We start from the raw sequence: 11,509 nt of genomic DNA, 5'->3' as shown, positions 1-11,509 counted from the left end.
CTAAATTATATAAGTAATTTAACAATTTGCATTAATACTGTTTATTCATAAAATTTTATTATTCTAGTCCATAGAGCATAAATGAGTATGATATGTAACATGTTCATATATTTTAAAATTTTACTAATACGTAATTGTTTATGATTGAAATAAATGAACTCTTTGTAACAAACTCTTGATATTGAACAAAAGTCGACAATTTTTCTGGTCTTGATTTATTAAAAGATTACTTATATGTAGTGGTTTATGATTTAAGAAAATAAATCCATTGTAATAAACTCTTAGCCCTTGTTTGAGCCCCATTTTTCAACTAAAATACATTTTTCAACAGTGATTTGACATCATTTCAACCACACATTTTTCAATAAAATAATATTATATGCAAATCAAAAATTTTTCCTTATTTTTTAACCATACATTTCCCAACAATATACTATTCAAAAATTCATTTTCTTCACAAAAATGGGGCTCAAACAAGAGCTTAATATATTATCGATTGCCTACCAATTCACATTTTAATATTTGTTTCATCATTTCTCGTGGCAAATAATAGTAAGATGTCTTTGTTTAATGGACTAATTATAGGGGCATTGCATTATTTAAAATGAACTTTGTTAGGTAACTTTTGCATCAAATGACTCACCGTTGTGCTATTATTATTAGTTAAAGCTATTGTGGTTTAAACTAGACAAACCACATTGCCACAACCATTTATTTACAAACTAATTAAAAGATAGTTATCTAATGAGTCATTGTTTAATTTGACTAAAATCAGGTTTTTAGTAGATTTTGATAAAAGTTAACGAAATATATGACTGAAAAGTTAACAGAAGTTAAGGATCCCATAAAATATATAGTTAAAAAATAAATTTGAAGTTAAAAATAAGTTTTAACAATTGGGGCTAAACATGAATAAATTTATGTATAAGTACACATTTTAATTTAATTAATGAAAATGTTATCTATTTTGAAATTGATTTACTTGTGAGTGAACTTAGTGATCGATAGTTAGCCTTACCTACATAAAAGCTATAAAATTTTCTTCTATGATGAAAATGATATTGAGTTAGCCTGTTTCGACAAATATAATAATGCGTAGAGTCTAGTCGAGGTCAAGCAATACATTCCAACATATCCGTGGGTGATTATTTCCAATTATCGATCTTTGAGTTTGTTAATTTGCGAGTTCTTGGTTGTTGATCCTTAAAAAAATAATAATAAATAAATAAGCCTCAATTTTGGGTTTAAATGGCCTAAAAGTATGAACACTCTAGCTGCAATTTTCTTGTAAAATCTCTCTCTCTCTCTCTCTCGCTCTCGCTCTCGCTCGTTCGCGCGCACGTACTGTACCTGTGTTCTTGAATTTGTAACCCCAAAACATTTTTGCAACGTTTTAATTGTAGAAGAATTAAGAGAACGAGGCACTGTTGTAGTATATTATTTACTCTTTTTGATGAAAATATTGTAAAACTGATTATTAGAGTATTACTTTTTGCTGTTTTAAGCAATGTGAATACGAGAAAACCCCAAAACTTGCGATCCCGCTTCAAGAACCGACGAATTCTCTTTACTTCGTTTCAACTGCGATCTCTGAGGAAAAAGAATGGATTTTTTCGACACTACCAATGGGTATTCTGGAAACTATTTCGGGTTCCAAGGGATAATAACAAATGGATCCTCATCAAGTTCGTCGTTGATTTTGGATAAAGAAAGGGAAGAGCTTGTGAGGACTATGGTGAAGCCTGGCCAAAAAGAAGTTAATGCAGAGAAGGCATTGATAACTTTGAGGAACCACAGTGAGGCTGAAAGGCGTAGAAGAGAAAGAATTAATGGACATTTGGGCACTCTCAGGAGCCTAATTCCTGGCACAAATAAGGTAGTTTAAGTGTTTGATTAAATGCATAGAGGGATATTTTACCTTTGTATGCTTTTGCGGTTGTTTACTTCCAAGAACAAGATATATGTAGTTTACTTGGGGCATGTTTGGTGCGCGATATGGGAGAGGAGTCGATATTATAATGAACTTCTTGTTCCAATCGTGTCCACCTTACAAAGAATTGAAATAGGTAGTTTTAGTGTTTAATTAACATGTGAAAAAAATTCACCTTTATATGCTCATGCAATTTGTACTTGAATGATTGTAAGCATGATCTACAAACCTGCAGTGGATCCACACTGCAGATATACATGTAACTAGATATATGTAGATATAATTGGAGCATGTTTGGTGCGTAAATATTTGAGAGGGTCGATATTGTAATGAACAAGACTTTAGTATTTTTCTTCTTCTTCAACTCGTGCCCACCTTACAAAGCATTGAGATAAGTAGTTTAAGTGTTTGACTCAATGCATGTGAGGAAAATTCACATTTATATGCTCTTTGCAGTTATTAATGGTTAAATGATAGGAAACATGATCTACAAACATGAAGTAGATCCACACTGCAGATATACAGGTACTTAGGTATATGTAGATATACTTGGAGCATGTTTGGTGCATAATATTAGAGAGGGACATTATAATGCTTGTTGTTATTCTTCCATTATTGTCCACCTCATAAAGCATACCATTACTATTGGAGCTTAGATGGCGATTTTGTGTTGGAGTGTCAAAATTTTGTTCTTGAGTTTATTCCCAGATCAAGGCTTGTTTTTACTTCTGTATGGATTTTTTGTGATGTTTCTGTACATGGGAGGACACATATTAGTGCATTTGTGTGTTTTAGCTAATAAATTTGCTAATAAGATGTTAATTTTTTTGTCCATAATAATCAATAAGTTCTTTTTGCTGCTACACACCAGGAAATTTTAAATGAATGCTATATTTTAGCTGCGATCATCCAAATCTGCTACATATTTCGAAATCCAAACTTCTTCTGTGTCATAAGATTTCAGGGATCGTCGCTGGTTTCTGACTTATTGAACAGATTGCAATGCTTTGAGATTCTTCACAGTTTTTAGTGATGAACCCTTACAGATTTTCTGTAGACTATACAAAGAGGATAGCACTATGAGACTAATCTATCGTGCAAAATGGATATAGAAAGCACTGAAATCTGTCTTTTATTAATTGTGCTTGTTTATAAACGGCCTGCATGTTTAAGCTTTACTGAATGAGTTTATTGATATCAGCAGATGGACAAAGCAGCATTACTGGCTGAAGTTATCAATAAGGTAAAAGAGTTGAGAGGGAACGTCGCAGAAGCTACTAAAGGCACACTTGTGCCAACTGACATTGATGAAGTAAGAGTCGAACAACAGACAGACGAACATGATGGAGCATTCTTTTCCATCCGGGCATCTCTATGTTGTGATTACAGACACGAGATTCTATCCGACTTAAGACTCGCGCTCGAATCCCTCCCTCTGAAGACGGTCAGGTCCGAGATTGCTACATTGGGAAGTAGAATGGTGAATGTTTTTGTGGTGACTGGATGCAACACAGAGAATTTCAAAAATAGTCCAGAAGATTGTCAACCTCTCATAGATTCTGTTCGTCTGGCTCTGAAATCTGTGCTTGATAAATTTTACGCATCGGAAGAATTCACATCAAGAAATATGGTTTCGAGCAAAAGGAGAAAAGTTTCATTTTTAAGTCCTTCGAATTCATCTTCCTTGGGAGATTTCTGGTGAGAAGGTGATTTTGTTCATATGCCGAGTCGCTTTATGTTTATGATATAGCAATTTCGACTTCGCTAGCATATGTCTTAGCATACATGTCTTGTATAATAGAAGGGACGTGCATGCCAAGTCATATGCTTGCTTTTATGGTTAATAAGTGTTGTACTTGTTGCAAAATAATAAAAAAAAATTATTGTTCTAAATTCTAATATATTTGTATCGGAAATGTACAAGGTCTTCGTCTAATTTACGTTCAACATAAAAATGTGGTATATAGACTTTTTCTAGGTGAAGGTTTGTTAATAGTAATTCGCTCTTTTGTGACACGAAAGAGGACATGTCCTTCATTTTACATGTATTATTCATGTTAGGATCAAACATTTTGAAGATTGAGGACCTAAACGTGAGTATTATTCTAATGCCAATTTGTGAAATTTCTATCAAAATCATTGACATGATACCTACTCCTTGTAAAATAAATATTTTGAAGAAAATGTATCAAGACGTACTAGTTTACCTACTCATTTACCAAAGTATTTCTCTATCTTAAATCATTTAAAATCTATACATTGTTTAATTAGAAAGTCAAATGAAATGTTGAATTTTTAATACTAGAAAAAAGGAACAAAAATGGCCACATCAATTTTGTAAGGAGTTATTATGGATATAGTTCAGTGTCCTTTTGTAAGTTTGAAGCACGATCCTACATTTGTTTACTATAGCATGTTTTTTTGAGTTTTGTAACTGGAGTAGTATTGTTCGGCAAAAATTGTATGTGTACAATATCATAATTTGGCAAAAAAAATAAATAAATAAATAAATAATAATAATAATAATAATAATAAATGGATCTATGAATCAAGGTGGCTACTTATAAAATTATCAGTTTTATTATGTCTAACCTCTGTTTTATTTAGCAGAAAAATTATTTAATGGGGGTGGTTTTCCTAAAAACTTAGGGTACGTTTGATTTACTATTTTCAAGCCCCTTTCAGTTTTCAATTTTGCAACATATTGAAAACATGATTGGTCTATTATTTCTTAAAATGAATTTTGAAAACAAGGATAAATTTATAAAATATAAAACTCAAAATGTATTTTTAACATTTTGAATAATTTCAATGAAAATTCTGAAAACACTCGAAACATTGAAAATCAGCATTTAAATAAATTTGAAAAATATAAAATATAAAAATATAAAATTCTAACAAATAAAATTTAAAAATTATGAAAAATTAAATTTGATAATTTATAAAAAATTTAAAATTTTAAAAATTACTCGATAATATATTTACGTAAAATTATTCTTTTTTTATTGGATAATCAAATTTAATGGAATAAAATGTAAAAATTAATTTTTCAAAATTTCAAACTAAATATGTTTTTTAGTTTTCTGTTTTGAAAAATAAATTTTCAAAATGATAAAGCAAATGCATTTTTATAAATCTTAGAACAAACTCTCAAAACGAAGAAAAGAAAATGAATTCAAAACTCAAAATTGAAAACCAAAACATAAACCAAACGAGTCCTTATTTACTAAGGCCTTCTTTGGTAGGAAATAAAATTTAGATTTTAATCTAAATCAAAGTCAGCAATTAATTTCAACCATATATTTCATAAATCCCACAACTTTTCAACAATACATTTCATCAACTTCTATCAAAATTTACTAAAAATTTGATTTTAATCCCCACCAAACATGGGCTTAAAAGGCAAATTAATATGAATGCGTGCTCCACAATTTTGAATGTTTCAATACATGTGAAAGGTGTTAAGTTTATGATTTCACCATAGTTACCTTCCTTAATTCCTATCATTATTCAGTCGACTTCATCTAATTCCATTAATTTACCTCTTTCAAGTTCAAACAAATCTTATTTAGGGGTTGTTATAGGCCCCTTTTTTTTAAAAAAAAAATTTAAATACATTTTGAAATAGTGTTGTGTTATGATGGAGAATGTGTGGTTAAAAAATAAGAGAAAATTTTGGATTTATGTATAATATTATTTTATTAAAAAATACGTGGTTAAAATGATGTCAAATCAGTGTTAAAAAATATATTTTGATAGAAAAAATGGGGCTCAAACAAGGGTTTAACTAAGTCAACTGACTATATTTTTACGTTAAACTGAATTATTCCTTAATGAATCACGTTAAATCACGAAGGAATTCTATTAGAATTATTCCAATGGCAAAAGAGCATCTCAACCTTCTATCAAATTATCAATTTTTACTATATGTTCTAAATAAATAACTCACTTCTCAACTCATTTTCATTCACAAATCAATAGTAGCTAATTACTCCAAGTATTGGGAGTTGGAGGAAAAATAATATTAAAAAGTTAAATAAGATTAAAAAAATTTGATAAAAGAAATTAAAAGTTCCAGCACACTTACATCGTTCACCCTAACTAATAAATTAATTTATCATCATTTTATAAGAAAAACATAAATTAACATTTAAACACATCATCGAGCTTACGAAGAAAAAGAGAAGAATATGAAGCCCAATCTTGCACGCAAGTTGAATTTTCATCATTCCTTGGAATCTACAAATCCTAGGTTATTATTATTCTTTATCTTTATGTTCTATATAAGTCGGTTCGTTCAACCCCTTTAAACTTCTCAAGCTGCAATTAGACTTCATATTTTTCGATATTCAATTACGACATCGATCTCATCTCTCATCTTCTTATCTCTCATCAACTCTGTGTCTAATCTAAAACATAAAAAATCAATAGCAATGCGAGCTAAACAATACACAAATTCAGTAGTTCGAAACTGATAAGTGTGTTTTTGCACACTTATTTAGATCACAACCATGACTTAATAAATAGCAAAATGATTGAATTGTGACTTAATCTCATACATTTGTGAATTGTAGGGAACAACGATGAACATGGTGAAATTCATGAGAAAAGACGCGAAAAAGGACTAAAATAACGCAAAGTGAAAGTTCAGGGACCAAAGTGCAAATATCCAAAAGTTGATCCAATGAACAAATCGAGAAATTGATCAACCCAATTACCAATTGACGATATCGTAGGATGATGAAATGAAAAGAATGAAGAGAAGATGCCAAGAAGTGAAGGATGCAAGTGGGAGGACCAAAACGCACATCTGCCATAGTTAATAGTACTATCCTCTATGCGGTCGCATAGAAGCATACCGAAGCTTAAATGGCTAAATATTTTTACTCTATGCGACCACATAGAGCAATTCTCGAGGGAAAATTCAGTTTCTTTTTTCCTCCGAAACTCTTATGGAAACAATATTTTTAGGGTCCTATAGTACAAAAACTCGACCAGAATGTAAGGGACGCTTTTTTTACATGTTTTTGAGAAATTTTGAAGGAGAAACGAAGGATAGAACAAGAGAACAACATCGCGCCAAGTGAAGATCGGATTGAAGATTGATTCGGATGATGTCGTTTTTTCAAATATTTTTATGTTTTATTCTTTTTAGCATGTTAGGTTAGATTTATCATTGTTAGGAGATCGATGAACCTTATAATACTACGTTTAATTGTTGCTTTGGATTTTTGACGTATTTGAACACAAGTTCCGGATTTGATTGATTTATTACGTTTTTATTTTCATATGATTATTGTGCACGTAATTATATGATTGTGGAGGCCTGTTTTATGCATTCGAGAGAAGGAAAATAGGTTCGACATAGTATAAATCATCATAAGGTCTGATAGGAGATAGAAATATACCTCTATGCCTTGTGTGAATCATTGGATATTCGTGAATTTATAATGCATGTCGGTATGTTAATATTCGTTATAGAAATATAGTCGAATCATGTATTGGGATAGGTTTGGCATTGCTCGAGAGAGATTGCTAAATTAAAATATGAATATTGATTCATCTTTTGTGGAACTGTGTGTCAAAGTTGCATAATTGACAATTGAACGGGTATTGCTGGGGGATTCGTGATCCTAGTGTGTTAGTATACTCATTAAATCAATAAATTCTAGTAAATTGCATCCAAGATATTTTGCATTTAGTATAATTCTTCATTCATACTTGCATCAAATGTTACATCGTGTTAGTTAAAGTACAAAAAAACAAAACCTCAATTTGATTTTAGTGTTTCGGTTAAGGTCATAATAGGTTAATTCGAACTAATTCAATCCTTGTGGGATCGATACTTGGACTTATAGTCCATTTTACTACTTGTTAACGAATCATACACTTGCGGTGGATTTTAAATCGGAACAAATAATTTCGTGAACAAGTTTTTGGCGCTATTGCCGGGGATTGAAATTGAGTTTTAATTTTATCTTTTGTGACACTAATTCGAACTTATCTAGATTAGTAGTAGTTAGGTTACTAGGTTTAGTTTAAAATTACATCAATTTAATTTTGTATTAATTTTGCTATCTCAAGGCTTTAATGCAAGGAGCACCTTATCAAGACTTGGTTCCCATAGATCTAGAGATCGAACGCACATTCCGTCACAGGCAAAGAGAAGCAAGAGCGGCACAACAAATGGCTAACGAGCAAAATCGATTGGTAATTCCACTCAACGAAGGCATGGCAGTTGAAGATGATGGGAATACTGTACTCGGGAACTTCATGGCTCCATTGGTGGTCCAAAGTCAATCTAGCATTGTGTATCCTCCATTTGGGCAACCGAATTTCCAGCTAAAAAAAAATATGATTCAACTATTTCAGAATGGGCATCAATACCACGGGATGGCTAGTGAAAATCCACATACACACATATCTCGATTTCTGGATATGTGCCAACACTTTAGGTATCAGGGTATCTCAGACGATGCTATAAGATTGCGGTTGTTTCCACACACCTTGCGGGATAAAGCACTTGAATGGTTGGATTCACTTCCCGTCGCAAGCATCACCACTTGGAACGAGCTAGCCCACAAATTTTGCACCAAGTTCTTCTAGCCAGCTAAGGTAGCCAAAATGCCGTATGATATCTCAATATTCAACCAATGTGAGTCTGAATCATTTGAAGAGGCATGGAATCGTTTCAAAAATATGTTAAGGAAATGCTCGCAACATGACTTTGACAAGAAGACACAGAACCGATTTTTCTACACTGGACTACTTCCATTCTTCAAGAGCATGGTAGATTCATCATCTGACGAGTCTATCTCCACAAGAACGATTGATGGAGCATGGGAGCTATTTGAGAGAATGGCTACAACTTCAGCCATGTGGTCTACAGATCGAGTGGTTCAGAAGAGAACGCTGGGGGTTTATGAAGTAGATACTTATTCAGCACTGTCTACAAAGATAGACTCTTTGTTCCATAAGGTTGAGAGCATTTCACAGACCGCTACTGCTAAACAAGTCAAGAAGCCAAGTTGTGAAGAATGTAGAGTAGACCACAATACTGTTAATTGTCCAATTCTTGCACAGGGGGTCGAACATGCAGCTTTTGTGCAATGGGGTCAACGCCAACAGAACAACCCACATTCAGAAACCTTTAATCAGGGCTAGAGAAAACACCCAAACTTCTCGTGGAGTAATCAGAATCAAAACAGACCACAAGGTCAATATCAGCAGCAGGATAAATGTTTGAAAAGTTCATGGTAACAACCAATCAGTATATGGAAGCCAACAGCCAGTTTATGCAAAAGACAGATGCAACCCTTCAAGACCAAAGTGCAGCGATCAAAAATTTGGAGACACAAATAGGACAGATGGCAATCTCCATGACGGGTAGAGCACCAGGAAATCTACCCAGTAACACTGAAATCAACCCTAAGGAGCACGCAAAGGCTATAACAACCAGAAGTGGAGTACAACTACCAGAGATACATGTAAAAAGACTGGTAGCTAGTAAGGAATCAGCACCAATCTTAGATAACGAAATTGTGGAACAGATTGAACAAACAACAGGTGATATGGTTAAGAAGAATTCCAATACATCACGGGGTACAGCTACCATTCCTATCAACCCTCATGAGCCTTCTATTCTGTTCCCGCAAAGGTTGAAAAAGCACAAATTGGATCAACAATATAGTAAATTTCTTGAAATCTTCAAGAAACTACACATCAACATCCCATTTGCTGAAGCACTTGTTCAGATGCCGAGTTACGCAAAATTTCGGAAGGATATCCTCTCCAACAAGCGAAAGATAGAAGAACACGAAACAGTGATGCTAACTGAAGAATGCAATGCCAGAATCTAGAGAAAGCTGCCTCCAAAACTAAAGGATCCAGGGAGTTTTACTATACCTTGCACTATTGGGAATTGTCATTTTGATAAAGCGTTGTGTGACTTAGGTGCAAGTATTAATTTTATGCCTCTCTCTGTTTTCAGGAAACTCGGCTTGGGAGAAGCTAAAGCCACAACAGCTACATTACAGTTAGCAGATCGATCCCTTACACATCCAAGAGGGATCATTGAAAACGTATTGATAAATGTGGAGAAGTTCATATTTCCAGCTGATTTTCTTATCTTAGATATGGAGGATGATAAGGACGTTCCACTTATATTGGGGCGACCTTTCTTAGCTACTGGAAGAGCGATTGTTGATGTTCAGAAATGGCAGCTTATATTGAGGCTTGGCGAAGAGCAAATCTCGTTCAATGTGTTCAAGGCAATGAAATTCCCTACTGAGTCAGACAGCTGTTTCCAGATCAATGTAATTGACAGAATAATTCAAGATACATTTCGGCTACATCATCCTTTCCATGCATACGAGGCGTGCATTGCACATTCTCAACCACTCACACTGATTCAAGTGCGATTGAAACATGTGCACGATTTTTGGAAACTAATCCGCCATACATGCGCAGACGTTACTTCGAAGAGCTGGGAATTAGGACTACAAAGTCAGTGACATATATTCAGTAACCTCCCAAATTGGAACTCAAGCAACTGCCACCCACCTTTGATATACTTACCTGGGGAATCTTTTACACTTCCGGTTATTATTTCAAGTACTGTCAGTGAGGTGGAGGAAGAGAAACTACTTCGGGTGCTAAGGGAGAATAAAATAGCCATTGGATGGTCGATTGCAGATATCAAAGGGATCAGCCCGTCGCTATGCATGCACAAAATACTCATGGAAGAAAAATTCAAACCAAGCATTGATGGTCAACGGAGATTGAATCCACACATGAAGGAAGTGGTTAGGGCTGAGGTATTGAAGTTGCTTGACGCAGGCATCATCTATCCAATATCAGATAGTGCATAAATCAGTGCAGTACAAGTTGTTCCCAAGAAAGGGGGTATCACAGTGATAGAAAACAAGAAAAATGAGTTGATTTCTACACAGACAGTGACTGGATGGAGAGTTTGCATCGATTACCGCAAACTAAACGCTGCTACTCAAAAGGATTACTTCCCACTATCGTTCATTGATCAGATGCTGGAGAGACTAGCAGGGCATTCGCATTACTATTTTCTGGATGGGTATACCGGGTATAATCAGATTCCAGTAGCACCGGACGATCAGGGGAAGACAACTTTCACTTGTCCCTATGGTACCTTTGCATACCGTAGGATGCCATTTGATTTATGCAATGCTCCTGTAACTTTTAAGTGCTGCATGATGGCTATCTTTTCAAATATGATTAAGAAATTCACGGATGACTTCTCAGTGTTCGGGTCTTCGTTTGATGAGTGCTTGGAGCATTTGAGTCTTGTGCTACAGCGGTGTACAGAGACTAACTTGGTATTGAATTGGGAGAAATGCCACTTTTATTGTACAGGAAGGCATCGTGCTAGGACACAGAATCTCAGCAAAGGGTATTGAAGTGGACAGAGCAAAGATTCAGGTGATCGAGAAATGACCACCACCTACATCAGTGAAAGGTGTTCGTAGTTTCCTCGAGCATGCCGGTTTCTACAAAAGGTTCATCAAGGATTTCTCAAAGATTACCAAATCATTGTGATGTTTGTTG

The 11,509-nt window shown here is 34.1% G+C and overlaps 1 protein-coding gene across 2 annotated transcripts; it reads left to right on the top strand.

Moving 5' to 3' along the window:
• Positions 1 to 1,315: 1,315 nt before the first annotated feature.
• LOC111391521 (transcription factor bHLH30-like) lies at positions 1,316 to 3,828 on the top strand. Of its 2 annotated transcripts, none has more exons than XM_023016754.1 (2): positions 1,316 to 1,876; positions 3,135 to 3,828. In XM_023016754.1, exons 1-2 carry the CDS (start codon positions 1,604 to 1,606, stop codon positions 3,630 to 3,632), a joined length of 771 nt encoding a protein of 256 aa, XP_022872522.1. In that variant the 5' UTR covers positions 1,316 to 1,603; the 3' UTR covers positions 3,633 to 3,828. The 2 variants fall into 2 exon arrangements, with proteins under 2 accessions (XP_022872522.1, XP_022872521.1); XM_023016753.1 differs by having other exon boundaries at positions 3,132 to 3,828.
• Positions 3,829 to 11,509: the final 7,681 nt, after the last annotated feature.

The sequence above is a fragment of the Olea europaea genome, unplaced genomic scaffold (assembly GCF_002742605.1).
Source record: "Olea europaea var. sylvestris unplaced genomic scaffold, O_europaea_v1 scaffold798, whole genome shotgun sequence".
NCBI lineage: Eukaryota > Viridiplantae > Streptophyta > Magnoliopsida > Lamiales > Oleaceae > Olea > Olea europaea.
This window is presented reverse-complemented; position numbering and strand designations above follow the sequence as displayed.